At 54.8% G+C, this 18877-nt stretch overlaps 2 protein-coding genes across 2 annotated transcripts; both read left to right on the top strand.

Annotated features, from left to right (window-relative positions):
- The first annotated feature begins 3980 nt into the window (after positions 1–3980).
- Positions 3981–9895, top strand: LRP10 (LDL receptor related protein 10). The gene is made up of 7 exons (XM_060096480.1): positions 3981–4600; positions 4989–5033; positions 5524–5659; positions 6861–7051; positions 7170–8187; positions 8537–8666; positions 8777–9895. The coding sequence occupies exons 1-7, from the start codon at positions 4570–4572 to the stop codon at positions 9362–9364; spliced, it is 2139 nt and encodes a 712-aa protein (XP_059952463.1). The 5' UTR covers positions 3981–4569; the 3' UTR covers positions 9365–9895.
- Positions 9896–14525: 4630 nt separating this feature from the next.
- Positions 14526–18125, top strand: REM2 (RRAD and GEM like GTPase 2). Its single transcript, XM_060098237.1, has 5 exons — positions 14526–14628; positions 15840–16181; positions 16425–16498; positions 17232–17439; positions 17830–18125. Exons 1-5 carry the CDS (start codon positions 14526–14528, stop codon positions 18123–18125), a joined length of 1023 nt encoding a protein of 340 aa, XP_059954220.1.
- Positions 18126–18877: the final 752 nt, after the last annotated feature.

Raw genomic sequence — 18877 nt, 5'->3', positions numbered from 1 at the left:
GCCGAGAGAAACCAGGCTGCTTCTTCAACACTTTGCTTAGAAATTTCCTCAGCCAAATATCCAATTTCATTCCTCACAAGTTCTACCTTCCACGGAACACTAGGACATGAACACAATTCAACCAAGTGCTTTGCCCCTTTATAACAAAGATCGCCTTTCCTCCAGTTTCCAACAATGTCTTCCTCATCTCCTTCTGAGAACTCATCAGAATAACATTTACCATCCATATTTCCACCAACATGTTCACTTAGGTATTCTCTGAGAGATTGAGTCTCTCTCTGTAGCTCTCTTCTTCTGAGCCCTCATAAGAACCAGCCTTAACAGTCCATTCACAGCAATGTAGGCTTTCTCTAGCATGCACCTCCAGTCTTCCAGCCTCTGCCCATCACCCGGTTCTAAAGCTGCTTTCACATTCTTATGTATTTGTAACAACAACACCCCAACTTCTCAGTACCAAGTTTCCATCTTAGTCCATTCAGGCCACTGTAACAAAATACAACCAATTGGGTAGCTTATAAACAAGGGAAATTTATTGCTCACAGTTCTGGAGGCTGGGAAGCCCAAGATCAAGGTGCCAGCATAGTCACCTTCTGGTGAGGACCCTCTTCCTGGTTCACAGCCAGTGTTTTCTATGTCCTCACATGATGGAAAGGGCTAAGGATCTCTCTAGAGCCTTTTTTACTAGTTCCATTCTGAGGGCTCCACCTCATGACCGAAGCATCTCCCAAAGGCCCACTTCCTAATACTATCATCTTTGGAGGTTAGGAGGAAATCAAGAGATGAATTGAGGGTGGGAGGAGGGACACAAACATTCAGACTAGAGCACCTTGGCTGCTGCACATGCTAGTAGCTTGATCTTGAGCAAGTTTTCTAACCTATCTGTGACTCAGTTTCCTCAATTATAAAATGAGGACAAAAATAACACCTACTTCCTGGAGGTGTGGTGAGGATTAAATGAGATGATATATGTGCAGTGCTGAGAAGAGTGCCAAACATATGGTGAGTACTCTATCAAAGTTAGATACTGGTGGGACTTCCCTGGTGGCGCGGTGGTTAAGAATCGTCTCCCAATGCAGGGGACATGGGTTCGAGCCTTGGTCTGGGAAGATCCCACATGCTGCGGAGCAACTAAGCCTGTGAGCCACAACTACTGAGCCTGCATTCTGAAGCCCGTGAGCCACAACTACTGAGCCCACGTGCCACAACTACTGAAGCCCGTGCACCTAGAACCCGTGCTCCAAAAGAGAAGCCACCGCAATGAGAAGCCTGTGCACCGCAACAAAGAGTAGCCCCTGCTCGCCGCAACAAAGACCCAACGCAGCCAAAAATAAATAAATAAATAAATAAATATTTTTTAAAAAGATACTGGCATTTTGAAAACCAAATATCTGCCAATTTTCCAGTACTTCCACTATTTTTCACAATTTCTCAGAGTCCCAAGAACATCTCCACAGACCCATTTCTAAATGTACTTGGTCTACATTGTGATATATATGGGCTTGGACACTTAAAATCACTAAACGGGGGCTTCCCTGGTGGCGCAGTGGTTGAGAGTCTGCCTGCTAATGCAGGAGACACGGGTTCGAGCCCTGGTCTGGGAGAATCCCACATGCCGCGGAGCAACTAGGCCCGTGAGCCACAACTACTGAGCCTGCGCGTCTGGAGCCTGTGCTCCGCAAAAAGAGAGACTGCGATAGTGAGAGGCCCGCGCACCGCGATGAAGAGTGGCCCCCGCTTGCCACAACTAGAGAAAGCCCTCGCACAGAAACGAAGACCCAACACAGCAAAAAGAAATTAATTAATTAATAAACTCCTACCCGCAACATCTTCTTTTAAAAAAAAAAGAACCCTCTGCTGTCACTTCCTGCCTCACTCTTAACTAAAGACCTCTACCTTCACTTCATTAAAAAATAAAAAGAAAAGAAAAGAAAAGAAAAAAATCACTAAACGAATTAAAGCTTAAACTAATTATAGGTTCTCTTTCACTTCTTCCTATTTTCTTTTGGCTCAAATTCACTCTTTTTTTGCCTGTGTTGGGTCTTCATTGCTGTGCGCGGGCTTTCTCTAGTTGCGGCGAGCAGGAGCTACTCTTCGTTGTGGTGCGCAGGCTTCTCATTGTGGTGGCTTCTCTTGTTGCTGAGCACAGGCTCTCGGCTCGTGGGCTTCAGTAGTTGTGGAACGTGGGGTCAGTAGTTGTGGCTCAAGGGTTCTAGAGCGCAGGCTCAGTAGTTGTGGCATATGGGCTTAGTTGCTCCGTGGCATGTGGGATCTTCCCGGACCCGGGCTCGAACCCATGTCCCCCGCATTGGGAGACGGATTCTTAACCACTGCGCCACCAGGCAAGTCCCCAACCTAGATCTTGATTTTTTTTTTTTTTCAAATCTTAGTTTATTCAGCATTCCAGGCCATGGGCTCTTCCTCCTCCTCCTACCCCTTACAACTCTTCCCATCTCACCACCACTTTTCCTGTTTTATTTCTAAATTCATTTCTAAACTCCCCACATGCCCACTCCCAAGTACTCCCCATGGCTGACTTTTTAAATTTATATATCTGACCTCTCTTCCCAACTATTCTGTAAGCTCCTTGAAGTTAAAGTGAAATCTTACAAGTTCCAGGCATCTGCTAAGTACCCAGCATAGAGAACACAGCCTGCACTCAACTAAAACTTCCATGATGGCTTTCAGGACTTAAGTATTTTTAATTTCCCCAACCTCTCTGACCTGCTTCCCTTTATTCAACATCCTCCTCCCACATTTAGGGTTCTATTTCACCCCTCATTAATCCCAAGGGCTATAGGAGGGAACAGAGAGAGACCAAGGAACCAAGTTCCCTTGGCATGGGACCAAGATCCAAGTGGCAGAAGGACTTTTTATGGCCAAGTCTATGGCTTCAGGCCCTGCTGAGGTCTCAGCTTTGAACACATCAAAACTGATGTCAACAACAAATGTCATGAACAGAAAACTGTTTGTACCATTTGTAGAGAGGAGAGAGTAGTAAGGTTCTGAATGTACACTCTGTCCAAAGCCAGATCGCCTAGGTTCAAACCCTTGTTTCAGCATTTACTAGATCCATGATCTTGGGCAATTCTAAATCCCTCTGTACCAGAGTTTCCTTACCTGTAACATGGGAGTAACAATAATAACCACCTCACAAGACTGTGGAGAGGATTAAAAGAGCAAATACTTGAAAAGTGCTTAGATCTGTGCCTGAAATGTGAAAAAAAAGCTCAAAAACTATTTGCTATTGTTACTGTTTACTATTATAACCTATAAGTGCCACAAGAAATCTGCAACCCCAAGCCCACATAAATTAGAAATATCTCTTGTGACTAATAATAATAATTGCTAGCAGGTACGAAACACTCCCTAGATGTTCAACTTGTATTATCTCCCTAAATGTTGACAATAACCTTAAGAGGGAATTGTACATTATTAACCCCATTTTACAACTGAGAAGCACAGAGAGGTTAAACAATTTTCTCAACGTCACATAGCCAGCAAGAAGGGAAGGCACATTTATTCCTTTATTGAATTACTGTGTCTCAGCAGGAGAGAAGCCTTGTGGGTACAAAGGTAAACAGTCTAGGCCCCAGCCTACAGGAAGTTTCAGTTTCCACAGCAGGGGAGGGGCAGGGGCGGGAAAGCGTAAACAAATAGTTACAACACCGTGTGGTAATTGCTATAATAGAGGCTCATCAAGAAAAGTGCTACCGCATCCCAGACACTGGGACCAGAAAAGTACTGAGAGCTTAAGGATTCAAAGGAAAGACATGACAGTTCCGGAATAAGCAGTTGCCCTTTGACAGACGTGTCCTGTAACTAACGTTACACGGAAAGGACTAAACAAAGCAGAGTTAAATGTGGAAGCTGAGCGCCTTCAAAGCCCAAGTGACAGGACCCTGCACGACCGGAAAGGGGTTAAGACGGGCGGGTGGGCGGAGAGCGCGTTGATTGGCAGGGGTGGGGCCAGGCTCGTCACCCGCCCCCTCCTCCGCCCGGGCTCCTCCAACCCCTGGGCTGGCAGGGGTACAGTCTGGGCGAGGGACTGGGCGCTGTGCCGAGCCGCCTGTCCCCCTCCCCCGCTCCCCTGCTGCGTTCCGCGGGCTGGACGCGCTGGAGAAGTTGAGCATCGCCCGGGCCGGCCCTGGGGGCTGACAGTCGGTAAAGTTTGGCCCGAAGAGGAAGTGGCCTCAAGCCCCAGCAGGTGGCGGCCAGGCCTGGACTGGGGCGCTCGCGGCCTGCGGGCCGGCTCTAGGCGAGGGCGCGCCCCAGAGCCGGTCTTCCAGCCGATTTCCGGGGCTTCGGGGCCCGGCCTCGGGAGAGAGCGAGGAGGCGGCCGGGAAAAACAACTCCGAAGTTGGCGAGAGGCACCGCCCCTGCGCTCGGGCCGCCTCCGTCCCCCACCCGCCCCCAGCCCTGGCCTCCAGAGCACCGGTCGAGGAGCCCGGGCCATGGAGGCCCCTCGGGGAGGCGGCACTGGGAGGCCAGGACGCCCGGAGCGGCGCCGCCTCCCCACTGGATAGACCACCGAAGCTCCGGGACTCTTCTTGCACCTCCGGACGGCTCACGATGCTGCCGGCCATCCTTCTCCTCCTTCTAGGTAAGAAACCGAAAACGAGACTACTCGCCCGGCAACCCGCTCCCAGTGCTGTCACCGGGCCCAGGGGCTCTAGTTCCCTTCCTCCTACGTGGCCCCTCACTTTACCCTGCCCGCCCGTGCCCGGCACTGCCTGCCCCAATCCCCGGGAACTCTCTATCCGCTCTCCTCAGCCCGCATCCTCCCTCTGGCTTCCGTAGATCACCGTACCCACCCCATAGGCCGTGCTGCCGGACCTTCCTTCGAGGTCACACACCGCTGCCTTCCTCTGCTCCACCACCCCTTCCTGTAAACTACCCGGAAGCCGCAGATGGCTCCCTTTCCTACTTGAGTCGCTCAGGTGAAGAAAACTCCGAAGCGTGACTCTTGCCCTTTCTCGCTCTTCCTCTAGGAGGCGCTGTGGCCCACCCAGACAGAATCATTTTCCCAAATCCTGGTGAGTAGAGGATGCCCCTGGGGTCCCATGGGCTTGGTAATGAGGGAGGACCCAAGAGAAAGACTCTCTCTTTCTTGAATTCCTCTAGTGCCTACCGTAGTTTTAGAGTGGAGGTCATCCACCCTTTATTTTACAGATGGGGAAACTGAGACCTAGCATAAGCCCTCAGCCAGTAGTTATGTACTTTTTCCCCAAATATCCATTCTTGATCGGATGTAGTCTCCCTGAGGATAGAAACAGTATTTCCGGTTCCTCCTGGCCCAGTGGCTGGCACAAAGCAGACCTCATATTGTTTGTGGTGTTGATACTCAAGGTGGAACTATGATGAGTGTGGAGAGACAGGGGCCTGCTGAAGACTATGCCTTTAGAGTGTGTGTCGCTGGGGCAGGGGAGTTTCTGTGCTCCTTCTTGAAAAACCCAGGCCCTTGGAGGAGGCGTGGCATGGTAAGAGGCTCTCAACCGATGTCCCTACCTTCCTCTCTCTCTCCAGCCTGTGAGGATCCCCCGGCAGTGCTCTTGGAAGTGCAGGGCACCTTACAGAGGCCCGTGGGCCGGGACAGCCGCAGCTCCCCTGCCAACTGTACCTGGCTCATCCTGGGCAGCAAGGAGCAGACGGTAACGGTCAGGTGAGAAGCAGAGCAAGACCCTATTCCTTTCCCCCACCCCTCCTCCTCTACCATGGAAAAGACTTCAGGGATCTTCTCCATGGAACTTCCATCCCTGTCAACAGGGGGAAGAGGAGAATTAGATTTGGCCTAGTCTTCCCTAAAAGCCTGGCTTGTTCCATGGTGAATTGGAACTGCCTGGAGTGGACATCTAGCTTGGGTCTTGTCATCTCTGAAGGACAACAGAAACAGTCCTTTCCTCTAGAAACAGTTCTTTCTGATACGGCTGCTTGGAGGAGTCCTTCAATCCATTGCACGTCCTTGCCTGGGGTTCAAAGCTATTCCTTCATCAGCTTAGAACCTTCCTCAGCCTCCCCAGATCGTTTTTTTTTTTTTTTAAATTATTTATTTATTTATTTAATTTTGGCTGCACTGGGTCTTAGTTGTGGCACATGGGATCTTCGTTGGGGCATGAGGGATCTTTAGTTGCGGCACACGGGCTCTTAGTTGCAGCACGCAGACTTCTTCGTTGCGGCATGTGGGATCTAGTTCCCCGACCAGGGATTGAACCCACGCCCCCTGCATTGGGAGCGCAGAGTCTTACTCACTGGACCACCAGTGAAGTCTCTCCCCAGATCTTTTAAACAGTCCAGGTCTCCCTGGGCTCCTCCAACCGTGGGCCGTAGGGTTGGGGCCCATGTTGAGTACCTGGCTATTTGCTTCCTACAGCTCACTTCCCACGAATTTACCCAGAAAAGGGTAGGTGAAGGGAGAGGGCAATCTGGGGAGAGGTTGTTGGGGCAGAGGGATCAGAATGCCATGGTGATCTCAGGTCTCACCACTGGGCACTGGGAGGGGATGGTGAGTTCTGGTTAATTAAGCTGTATGGTAATTGCCGGTTACTGCTAGCACCAGACTCGGGTGACAGTGCTACAACAACAGGAAAGCACTGAATCTGTCCTAACTCAGTCCAGAACACAAGGCAGTTTTTCCAAAAGGCTCTAGGATGTACTCATGGTCTCATGGTGCCATAGGCCTCTGTTAGGGCTGTTGCCTTGATTACAAAGGAATTTGGCTAACTCCATTTTCATTTGGCTATTTGGATTGTGGATAAGCAGGTGTTCGTGCTTCTTGGAGTAGAACGGGCCTGACAACACTTGGGGAGGAAGAAGCCAGCAGTGGTCAAGAATATCTTACGTCCTGCTCTCCTTCACCCCTGTAGGTTCCAAAAACTGCGTCTGGCCTGTGGCTCAGAGCACTTAATCCTGCGCTCCCCCATCCAGCCACAGATCTCCCTGTGTGAGGCACCTGCCAGCCCTCTGCAGCTGCCTGGAGGCAACGTCACCATCACCTACAGCTATGCTGGGGCCAGAGCACCCATGGGCCAGGGCTTCCTGCTCTCCTACAGCCAAGGTGGGCTGGACAGGGCTGTCTGTAGTGCTACTGGAACTGGCAGTGGAAGCCTGAGGGAGGAGGGGAGGATCCTGGCAGCTCCAGTGCTTCACAGCCCCTCTCCATGGTGCCTCTGCAGATTGGCTGATGTGCCTGCAGGAAGAGTTCCAGTGCCTGAACCACCGCTGTGTGCCCTTGGTCCAGCGCTGTGACGGGGTCGATGCCTGTGGCGATGGCTCTGACGAGGCAGGTTGCAATTCAGACCCCTTCCCCAACCTGACCCCGGCCCCTGTCCCCACCCCACCCTGCAATCACACCTTGGAAGACTTCTATGGGGTCTTCTCCTCCCTCGGATACTCACACCTGGCCTCAGTCTCCCACCCCCAGTCCTGCCTCTGGCTGTTGGACCCCCATGATGGCCGGCGCCTGGCAGTGCGCTTTACAGCCCTGGACCTGGGCTATGGAGATGCAGTGCATGTGTATGATGGCGCCGGGCCCCCCGAGACCCTCCGGCTACTGCGCAGCCTCACCCACTTCAGCAATGGCAAGGCTGTCACCGTGGAGACACTGTCCGGCCAGGCCACCGTGGACTACCACACAGTCGCTTGGAGCGGCGGTCGGGGCTTCAATGCCACCTACCACGTGCGGGGTTACTGCTTGCCTTGGGACCGACCCTGCGGCTTAGGCTCTGGCCTGGGGGCTGGCGAGGGCCTAGGCGAGCGCTGCTACAGCGAGGCACAGCGCTGCGATGGCTCGTGGGACTGCGCCGACGGCGCGGACGAGGAGAACTGCCCCAGCTGCCCACCCGGACACTACCCCTGTGGGGCCTCTGGCACCCCCGGCGCCACAGCCTGCTACCTGCCTGCTGACCGCTGCAACTACCAGACCTTCTGTGCTGATGGGGCAGACGAGAGACGCTGTCGGCTCTGCCAGCCTGGCAACTTCCGGTGCCGGGACGAGAAGTGCGTGTATGAGACGTGGGTGTGCGACGGGCAGCCAGACTGCGCCGACGGCAGCGACGAGTGGGACTGCTCGTATGCCCTGCCCCGCAAGGTCATTACCGCCGCGGTCATCGGCAGCCTCGTGTGCGGCTTGCTGCTGGTCATTGCCCTGGGCTGCACCTGCAAGCTCTATGCCATTCGTACCCAGGAGTACAGGTCAGTGGAAATGCAGCTGGCGGTAGAGGCATGGGGACTGAGGGCCGGACAGGGCCTGTGCAGCCACAGAAGACCAGAGGGCGCCCACGCTGGGGACAGGTTCTGGTGACCAGCGTCTGCGTTGGCTCCTAGGGTTGTCTAGCTTGGCAGGCATGCTCCTCTGAGTCGGGGACAGGTCTAGATCCTGAAAGCCATCTCAAGGAAGGAGGGGGATGTCAGATGACTTTGGAAAGCCGTGGCCTAGCTCCGGGTGCCCCGGCCTGGGTGCGGAGGAAAGAGGCCTGTCCAGGCTGGGGCAGGTGGCTCTGGTGAGCAGCACCCGTGACCGAGCCGTCCTCGTCCCTTCCAGCATCTTCGCCCCCCTCTCCCGGACAGAGGCAGAGATTGTGCAACAGCAGGCGCCTCCCTCCTATGGGCAGCTCATTGCCCAGGGCGCCATCCCACCTGTAGAGGACTTCCCTACAGAGAACCCGAATGACGTAAGTCACCTCCCCAGCCGGACCACCTCCCACTTCGGGCCCTTCCTTCTTTCAGGCTTCTGGCCATCCCCACCCCCTCTGACTCTGGTGTCTTCATCCTCTCCTTGCAGAACTCCGTGCTGGGCAACCTGCGTTCTCTGCTACAGATCTTGCGCCAGGACATGACTCCAGGGGGCGCCTCAGGCACCCGCCGCCGCCAGCGTGGACGCTCTATGCGCCGCCTAGTGCGCCGCCTCCGCCGCTGGGGCCTGCTTCCGCGAACCAGTCCCCCAGCCCGGACCTCTGAGACCAGATCCCAGGTCACACCTGCTGCTGCTCCCCCTGAGACCTTAGATGGCAGCACAGGTCCAGCCCGTGAGGGCGGGGCGGTGGGTGGGCAGGATGGGGAACAGGCACCCCCGCTGCCTGTAAAGGCTCCACTGCCACCTGCCAGCACATCTCCAGCCTTCCCCACTGTCCCCGAGGCCCCAGGGCCACTGCCTGCTGCGCCCCTGGAGCCATCACTGCTGTCTGGAGTGGTACAGGCCCTGCGAGGCCGCCTCCTGCCCAGCCTGCGGCCCCCAGGACCAACCCGGGCCCCACCTGGACCCCACACAACAGTCCTGTCCCCAGAGGACGAGGACGATGTGCTGCTGGTGCCACTGGCTGAGCCCGGGGTCTGGGTGGTTGAAGCAGAAGATGAGCCACTGCTGGCGTGAGGTGACCTGGCTCCCCTGGGTGCTCTATTCACAGTGACAGCAACCCTTTAGAGGGCAGCTCAGCTTCCCTTCCACTACTTCCCTCCCTGTCCCTCAGTGTGAGGGCACTTGATGGGCCTCCCGTGGATCCCATGTAGCTGCTATAAAGTTAGGTGTCCCTCAGGCAGGGAGAGAGCTCACACAGAGCCCCCACTCTGCGCATGGCCAGAGACCATAGTCCTGCACTACCCTCTCCCCACACCACCACCATTTGGGTGGCTGTTTTTAAAAAGTAAAATTCTTAAAGGGTCATAGGCCTGGACACTCCATCCTTGCCAAACCCACCCAAAAGTGGCCTTAAGCACCAGAATGCCAATTGGCTGGAGACTTCCAGCCCCCAAGGGGAGGATTTGGGCAGGCCCTGGGGTTTTGCCAATGGTGATCCATCCCACAAGGCCTAGCTCATAAAAAGAGCACAGCAAATGCTTTTGTTCCATAGCCAGGTCATTGTCCAGGAAGCCGAGGTTGAAAATAAAGGAATCAGAAACTTAAGATTTTTGTAAATGAGCTGTGAGCATGAGCCCCGCCTCTCTGCCCATCTCAGCTTATGCTCCCCTCACCTTCTCCCTATGAAGCCCTTTGCTCTGCCCTCCACCTCCTGGCCTTTTCCTATTTATCTTCCAACCACCCCATCCTTGGTTTTTATACCACTCAGAGGGTAAGAAAATTCTAGGAACCCTAAGACTAACCCTGTCCACCTCCACTCACTGCCTGGGGCCCAGCTCTACAGTGACTGACACCAGCAGTGAGCACCAAGCCTCCTTACTGCCAGGCTGGAAGTCGTGAGCCCGCTGGGCCCTGCAGCTGAGAAACTTCCCCTTTATGGAGTACTCGCATAGCACTAATCACAGAAGCAGACTGTCCCTGGTGAAACACTCCTGCCCTCCAGCCTCCACCCTACCAGGCATTTTCAGTCTGTCCTAGGCAAGACAGATGAACTCGCAGCCAGGATGCCTCAAAGCGGGCAAAGATGCGTCCAGAGAAAAATAATTGTTCAGGGTGTGAAGATCGTAGCATCACCTTGGCCAGATCCAAGAGGTCTTCCTGGAAGAGGGCCCAAACTAGATCCTAAAGAATGCTGTCAGTAGTTGGTATAGAATTGTGAATTTTACGTGGGGTGAGAGTCCATACGATAAGCAAACTTAAGGAGACAGTAAGGGCTAGGGCTGTAAGAGGAACCCTGGACTTCCTGAGAAAGGCGCAGGAGCACAAGCAATAGCCAGAGCCAAAGAGCTGGAGAGCGTAATGGAGGAGGGAATGATCTGTGAGAAGTGTTGGGACCCAGCCTGTGGTAAGCAAGCTGACAGAGCTGTCCCAGAGTTTAAAAGGAAAATCAGCCAGGAGCAGGATTTAGAAAGAGCCTTTGGGGGTGATGCCCACAGGAGCAGAGCTGAGGCATTCCCTAACAATCAGTCCCCAGAGAAAGGGCTCCCCCTTAGGCTCCCTCACCCTGCCTGCCTGGCCTGGCCTATCCCCACCTCCCTGGTGGAGGGGCCCTGTTGATTACACACTGCCAGCCTCCTCACACCCAGCACTAACTGCATACCGTTCCCTCTGCCAGCGAGCAGGCGCCTAGGGAAGTGGCCAAGGGGATATGGTACAGTCCTGGGACACTGGCATCTTGGCTTGGGGAAGACTCGAGCACCTTTCATTCCACGCCCTCTCCAGAGATTGGGGAAGGGGCTCCAGAGATTCTCATCCTTGCTTGCTGTTCTCCTTCCGGGCCTACCTTCCCCAGAGTAAACAATCACTGTGTCCCACCAGCGTCAGGCCCAGTGAAAACAGTGAGGCAGGGAATGTTGATTTCCTCTCCCATGCCTCTCCATCACCTGGCCGCTGCCTCTCCATCACCTGGCCTCTGCCTCTCCATCACCTGGCCTCTGCCTCTCCCTGCTCGTCTCCCCCATAGCCACCTCGAAACCTTCAGCCTGATATCCTCATCATTGTCCTGCTCCAGACCTTTTACCTCCTAGGGGTATTTGAAACTTGAAAGTGGACAAAGATTTAAGGTAGAACAATGTTCCTCGTGGTGGAATGCTTCAGAATGCTGGAGGGAGGACTTAAAGGTAGAGTTCCCTAGGAAGCCCTGTGCATGTATACTCATGGGCCTGAAAGAAGATTCCTCTAGGTGCTGGGTGTGTGATCTAGGAGGTGCAAGGAGTAACACTGTTTTTGTCAGCCACAGTGAAGCCCCAGGTGGCGGTGAGAGGGGACTGACCTTGTACAGGCAGAATGGGGAAACAGACAGAGGGTCTTACCCAGGCAAGGGTGGGGCACTAGGGGGCTGTCACCCAAGTTATTTTCACCACGGCCCAAGGAAAAAGAAATGAGGCGACTTCAGATCCTATCAGGATAGACACCACTGTCCAAGGTGCCCAGTACTGGGGGTGTGGGACTCATGCAAAGGCCCTTGGTGGGGAGGAGGGAGGTGATCTCAGTTATGAGATGGGGATCAGGCTGAAAATCTGAGATAAATCTGAGCAAATACCAGAATTCGGTGCTTAAGGAGCAGAATCGGGGCCTGAACCAAGCTCCCGGCCACGCTGGGAGGGGAAGGGGACCCCCAGCCACACAGCCTGAGACTGGGGCAGCACCAGATTGTTGGGCAACCTGCTGAGTGCCAAAACCTTTACCACACGTAGCTAACCTTCACAACAAGGCTGTGCCATGGGCATCACAGCCCCAATTCACAGGCTCATGAGCAGCTTCAGAGGAATACTGCTCCAGTCTCTACTGAGAGGCAGACTTAAATCTGGATCAGCTCGGTTCCAGATCTCAGTCTGTCCCACTATTACACAGGACCTCCAATTCCTGAGGGAGCCTTGACCTGGGCAAGTGCACAGCCTCTTACCAGTGGGACAAGAGAGGTGGTGGGTCAAGATGAAACCCAGCATGCGTCTGCGGCCTAAGGCTGCATTGAAGGCAGGCAGAAGTCATGGTCAAGAATCCTCGCTGGGGTCTCCAGCCCCTGACACTCTTATCTAGTATCATAGAAATGAATTCTACCGGGCTTCCCTGGTGGCGCAGTGGTTGAGAGTCCACCTGCTGATGCAGGGGACACGGGTTCGTGCCCCAGTCCGAGAAGATCCCGCATGCCGTGGAGGGGCTGGGCCCGTGAGCCATGGCCGCTGAGCCTGCGCGTCCAGAGCCTGTGCTCCGCAACGGGAGAGGCCATGTCAGTGTGAGGCCCGCGTACCGCAAAAAAAAAAAAAAGAAATGAATTCTACCACCTAAATGAGTTTTCCAGAAACATATAAAGCTCATCCCTTTACAATTTAAAACTTTTTAAAAACTCATTCTGGAAGGAAATCACTCTAAAACATTACACTCGTCTTCAGCCCATCTGTACTATAATATAAATCCTTCTGGATAGCTGAGGATCATTCATAGACACCAAAAACCTCTGCAGCAATGTTTTCAGAAGCTGTAACAGTGTCAGAAAAGCTATTTGCCTTAATGCCAGATGACCTTGGACCACATTTTAAATGCTTATGACTGCTTTAAAAGTTTTCTGTGATATTGCCTCCCTTGCTACCAAGCTATCAGGGGCCTCTAGCTGCTATAAATGTGCTTCTAATCTTTGAGCACAGGAACACACATGGACACATTAAAATTGTGAATAAAGTAAGAACAAGTAGGCTGTGACTGAGGACTGTAGAGTCTGTCCAGTGAGTGAAGCACATGAAGACTGTAGCTGCTTAAGAGTTCTTTCTGCTCCCTCTAGACCCCACAATGTACCCTGTGGTGAAGTACAGTGAAGCATCACTGCACTAGTAATCCCTAGATCACTATTTGCTTCTTCAGTTGGAAAAGTCCACTGAAGATCGCAATATAGATTGTCCCCAATAATAGGAGACAGTTGGAATATTTAAGACAAGGAAGGCAGCATAGCATAGAGACGAAAAACAGTCTTTGGCATTGGAAAGATCTGGGTGGGAATCCTGGTGTCCCCATTTTCCAGCTGCATGATTGATTTGGGGCACAGGCCACTCACCCACCACTCTGAGCCTCAGGGTCATGAGGATGAAAGGAGAGAATGCAGGAAGGTGCTTAGCACAGCATCTGGCAAAAATGGGGTGAGAAGGGGCCAGGAAATCGGAATGTGTGTATGGGTCCTTGGGGGCATCAGGAAGACAAGAGTGGGAGCCTGAAGGGAAAGGGACCGGGCAGAAAAGGAGCAGTAAAGGAGCCCTGCTATCCTGGCTCCCCGCCCCCCACCCAGAGGTAGGTGTCATTGTGTGTCTGCCCTGTGTAGCCCAGAAGGCCTGGGGCTGCCCCAGAGAGCACTGAGAAGGGGGCTGGCACCTGCACTTGGGATTGGGCACTTCTTCTAGAGGGCTAGCTGTCTCTCCCCTTTTTCCTGCTCTGATTAACACGAGGTTGGTGGGCTGGGCAGGGAGGGAGAGATGGGGAAGAAGTCCCCACAATGGTTTGTACCCACCTGGACCTAGTGAAAAAATGAAGCTGCCAAACAAAGCAGCCATGTCTCCTTCCTCAAAGCCCCCATCTGCCTAGGGGCCAGGCTGGGAAATGGGTACTGCTGTGGGCCTTAGCCCAGAAGGGGTAATATGGGGAAGAGGGGCTGGCAGAGAGGCTTGATGGCAGGGTGGCTGTCCTCCTGTCCCTGCGTCTTTTTTGGTTTTCCTTTAGCCCCTCCATTTAGCTACTGAGCACCCACTCTGGGCTGAACACTGGGCTAAGGGGCTGGGATACTGAGACAAATGACACATAGTCCTGGCTCCTGGAGAAAGACCACCCAGGCCCTGGGTCCTTGCCTCCTCCCATCCTCAGCTCCCTTGCCCACTGACCCCTCACCCCACTCCTCTGAACCTGTCTCTTCTGCCCCTCTGACTTTGCTCTGTTCGTGTCTCCGTAGTGTGTGTGCTCCCAGAGGGGAAGCGACTGCAAAGGGGGCGGGTGGGGGGGCAGAAAGGAGGGAATCCCGCTGACATCACGGCTCATTAGCATATGTGACCTCATCAGGGGGTGGGACTGTTTCCCCAGGTGTCTAGGGGGAGGGCATGGGGGGTGGTATTTAAAGGGAAAAGCTGACAGTGCTGCTGAGTGAGGGAGCGGGTGCTGCGAGCCGCCAGGCTGCACACGCACACGCACACGCACACCGATGCACACGGACCTCGACACCGACATGGACACGGACACAGAAACCACAGCACTCTGCCCTGCCAGCAGCCACCGGGCCTCCCCGCCAGGGACGCCCACACCAGGTGAGGGCTGAGCTGGCAGGTGCTGGCTGCAACCATGGGGGTGGGAGCTGAAGCTTTGGTGGGGAGGTCAGAACTAGGGGTTGAAGGAGCTCGAACGCAAACAGCAAGAGGGGAAGAGCAACTCAGGAAGTGGGGAAGCCTCCTGCCCACACTAGGACTGGGGCTCGGCTGAGGTGGGGGGCTAGGGGGCAGAGGTGGGCTGCCTAAGTGTCCCCTCACCCATCACCCAGGGCTTCCCTGGGGAAACTGGTACTTAGCCCCTAGGTTTGCCTCATTCCCAAGAGGTTGGGACAGGCAGGAGGGAAGGGGGAAAGACAAGGGGCAGCCCACAAGCCTGGGAATCATGGGCAGGGGGCTACCCTGGGGAACTGTTTTGAGGGTTTCTCTGGCTCCTGGAGGCCCTGGCTGCCAGTCAAGTATTGATCCTCGGCTATTTCCAGCCTCTCTCTATCCCCCTTTGTTATGTCTGTGGTTCCTCCTCCAGTTACCCTGACCCGTGCATTGTCACTCTCCCTGCTCCTGCTCCCTCCCTCTCTCTCTTCCTCCCTCAGCCTCACGATGAACACAATATTCTGTCCGACTCACAGACACAGCCAGGGGTGCAGAAGGATTCTCACACACAGACATGCACTGGGGGATGCTTACCTACAGAGCCATGGGAAGAGGCAGCCCCTTTAACACACCCATGGAGACCCAACACACACATCTCAGTGAGCAAAGGCCCTTCCCTGGGAACAGGCTCCCCACAAAGTTTTTGACTCTATCAGTACCCAACCCTAGAACCTGGGCAGCAGCTTCAGTTTATCCCCTGTGTGGGGATCATCAGTGCAGGAAGCAGGAGGGGGCAGGGCCTCCCAGTGGAAGGAGGGGCAGCCCCCGGCCAGAGGCCTAGTCTGGGGGTGTGCCTGTGTGTCAGTGTGAAGTGTGAGTGGGTGTGCAAGCCTGCACACAGGTGCCTCCCCTGCATGGGGCATGTTTTGAACGGGTTGTGGCTGGAACCACACTGGGCAAGCCTTCAGGTCAGCCCCTGGGAGCCCCACCAGTTCAGGCTTCTAGTGGAGTTCAGTGGAAGGAGGTCGGACCAAAGATTCTCAGCTCCTTCTGGGTCACGGTCATCGACTGGGCCTCTGAGGCTGGAGCAGCCAGGACTGAGTCCTCTGCAGGTGTCCAGGCCTACCCCACTCATAGCTTCCTTCTCTTTGCCCCCCCAGAAGCAGATGCTACACTGCTGAAGAAGCCAGAGAAACTGTTGGCAGGGATGGACTGGGGCGGGCCACCCCCTGCCCCGGGGGCCCCCAGACGAAGAGGCAGTATGCCTGTCCCCTACAAGCACCAGCTGCGGCGGGCCCAGGCTGTAGATGAACTTGACTGGCCACCTCAAGCCTCATCCTCTAGCTCCTCTGACTCCCTGGGCTCAGGGGAGGCAGCCCCCACCCAAAAAGATGGCATCTTCAAGGTCATGCTGGTGGGGGAGAGCGGCGTGGGCAAGAGCACCCTAGCAGGCACTTTCGGTGGTCTCCAGGGAGACAGTGCTCACGAGCCGGAGAACCCAGGTATTTGGGGGAGCCCTGCAAGGATTGAGGGTGTCTCTGGAGCCCTAGTCAGGGATGGAAGAGCTCAAGGCATGAACAGTCCTGGAGGCCAGAACCTAAGAGAAACTGTTTCAATGCTTTCTATGGCAACCTCCCTGGAGGGGGTCCCTGGTGCTGGGATCTAAGGCATCCCTGGTTACCAGGTCTAACAGGTGTTGGGGAACCTCCTAATGGGCTCTATTCCCTGTCCCTATTTCCCAACAGAGGACACCTATGAGAGACGCATCATGGTGGATAAGGAGGAAGTGACTCTAGTTGTTTATGACATCTGGGAACAGGTGAGAACTAAGATGTGGCTGCAAGCAGGTGATGAAACCTGGGAGAGCTGAGGAGGGGCAAAGTATGGCTGAAGGCTGAAGGCTGGTGGGACTACAGCCCCTGGTTTTAACATGTAGTGGAACCTGACCTTTCATATATATTGTCTCAGAGAGCAAAGGCTCACACCTATGCACACACCATGGTATTGAGAGCTGCTGTCTGGTTTCCAGGATCTTCTGACCCAGAGGAAAGTTAGGATCTGGATTCGACAAACCCTGCAACTGCAAGCCAGGCTGAACACCCTGAAACTGACCCCCTCTGTACATTTTTCAGCCTAGAAGATCCTGATCTGAGAGGACAGAAGCTCAGGGTTCTGTAATGTCAGGGAAGGGGAAAAAAGTGAGGACTTGTGAATATTTGGACATAAATGATTACTATGCAGAAATGAGAGGCCAGATTACACACACTTGAATAGCATTCATTTTTTAAGAGCTTAAGCATAAGAAAGTAGGATGGGCTACCCTAGTCTAGGATCTTATGTCCCCCATTCGCCCATGTGGGGCTCACATTACAAACTTCTCCCTCCTCCACAAACACACTCTGAGTATGGAGATTCTGCCATTAACTAGCTCTGTGTCCTAAGCAGGTGGCTTCTCCCTCACATCCTGGCTCCTCATCCTTGAGGTGTAGGTGCTGGGCAGGTTCTCCCATGCCTCCAGCCCTGACATTCCACGACTTTCTGCCCATCTGCAGGGGGACGCAGGGGGGTGGCTGCAGGACCACTGCCTTCAGACGGGGGATGCCTTTCTCATCGTCTTCTCAGTCACCGACCGACAAAGCTTCTCCAAAGTTCCAGAGACCCTACTACGGCTCAGGGCTGGGAGGCCCCACCATGACCTGCCTGTCATCCTCGTTGGAAACAAGAGTGACCTTGCCCGCTCCCGGGAGGTCTCACTGGAGGGTGAGTACCCTGAACCTCATCCATGTTTGCAATCTCAGGGAACCCTCTCCCTTCCAGGACACCTCTTCTCCATAAGGCCCTTTTACCCTCCTGGGTGCACAAAATTGCAGTTATCCCCAGGCTAAGGGCAGACTCTCAATGCCCAAGCCTAGGGCCCAGAGACTCCCTTCTGTTCCCCCTCACCTCTTCTCAAGGCCCCTTTCTCTCTCCCCCTCCACACCACCACCGCCCTCCACTTAATCCCTGCTTGTTCTATCAGTTGCAAGAGATCCATTTGCCCCAATCCCTTTCCACTGCACGCCCTGGGCCCCCCAGGCCCAGCCTCGCCCGGCCCCGGGCCCAGCGCAGCCCCGTGGGCGGGCGGGCGCCTGAACACGTCCCTTCCTGCAGAGGGCCGCCATCTGGCAGGGATACTGAGCTGCAAGCACATCGAGACGTCGGCCGCGCTGCACCACAACACGCGGGAGCTCTTCGAGGGAGCGGTGCGCCAGATCCGGCTGCGGCGGGGCCCAAACCGCGCTGGGGGCCCGCAGCCCGAGTGGGGCAGGCCCGAGGGCCCCGCGCCGCCCACGCGCCGCGAGAGCCTCACCAAGAAGGCCAAGCGCTTCCTTGCCAACCTGGTGCCGCGCAACACCAAGTTCTTCAAGCAGCGCTCCAGGTCGTGTCACGACCTCTCCGTGCTCTGAGCCGCGGTCGCTATGGTCACCGCGGTCGCCATGGTCACCGCGCCCTCCGCTCGCCCCCTCGCCCCGCCCCGCCCCCGTCCGGCTTCCTCTATGAAGACAGTCTAGGAAACCAGAAACTCCCGGGACGCCCCGGTGTGACTACGGGAGCCGGGCCCCCCCGCCTCCAAACCCCGGCGGGCGTCGCCCCACCCGCTCCGCGCGCTCTCCGGTTACCTCCCGGCCTCGGGGCTCCTGGAAGGCGAGGACGCTGACCCGCGGGGGTCGCGCAGCGGCTGTTAGGCGGGGCGGCTTCCGGCGGGCGGGGAGGAAAGTAGTTCTGCGAGGTGTTTTGTTTTTTTGTTAATTCACGCTTGACCACCTCTCCCGTAAAGAGATGCTAAAAGCAAGAACTGCAAAAGTGCTTTGTAAACTCCTTTACAGTTTTCCACCTTTGTACTCAGCGCGAATATGCCTCAACTTTAAGAGATTCTTAAAGGTAAAGACACGGAGCCGCTTCTTTGAGACTTTCCTAAAGCGTCCTGGCTCTGATCTGCTGCACTTGTCCACTTTGCCTTTAAGAAGTTCTTAAAGGCAAGGCCCTGGAAGCGATGTTCTGAATTGACTGTGATTTACCACGGCACTTCCCCTTTAAGGTTATTAGGGGAAGGTGTGCAGAGACTTTTGCCTGAAGAGCTGAGCGGTGGCAACCCGCCCTTAGCCAGGTCCCAGGAGGCACCAGCAAGGGGGCCACCCTTCCCTTTTCAATAAAGAAT

This window comes from Mesoplodon densirostris, chromosome 4, assembly GCF_025265405.1.
Source record: "Mesoplodon densirostris isolate mMesDen1 chromosome 4, mMesDen1 primary haplotype, whole genome shotgun sequence".
NCBI lineage: Eukaryota > Metazoa > Chordata > Mammalia > Artiodactyla > Ziphiidae > Mesoplodon > Mesoplodon densirostris.
Note: the sequence above shows the minus strand (reverse complement) of the source record. Positions and strands in the feature narration are given on the sequence as shown.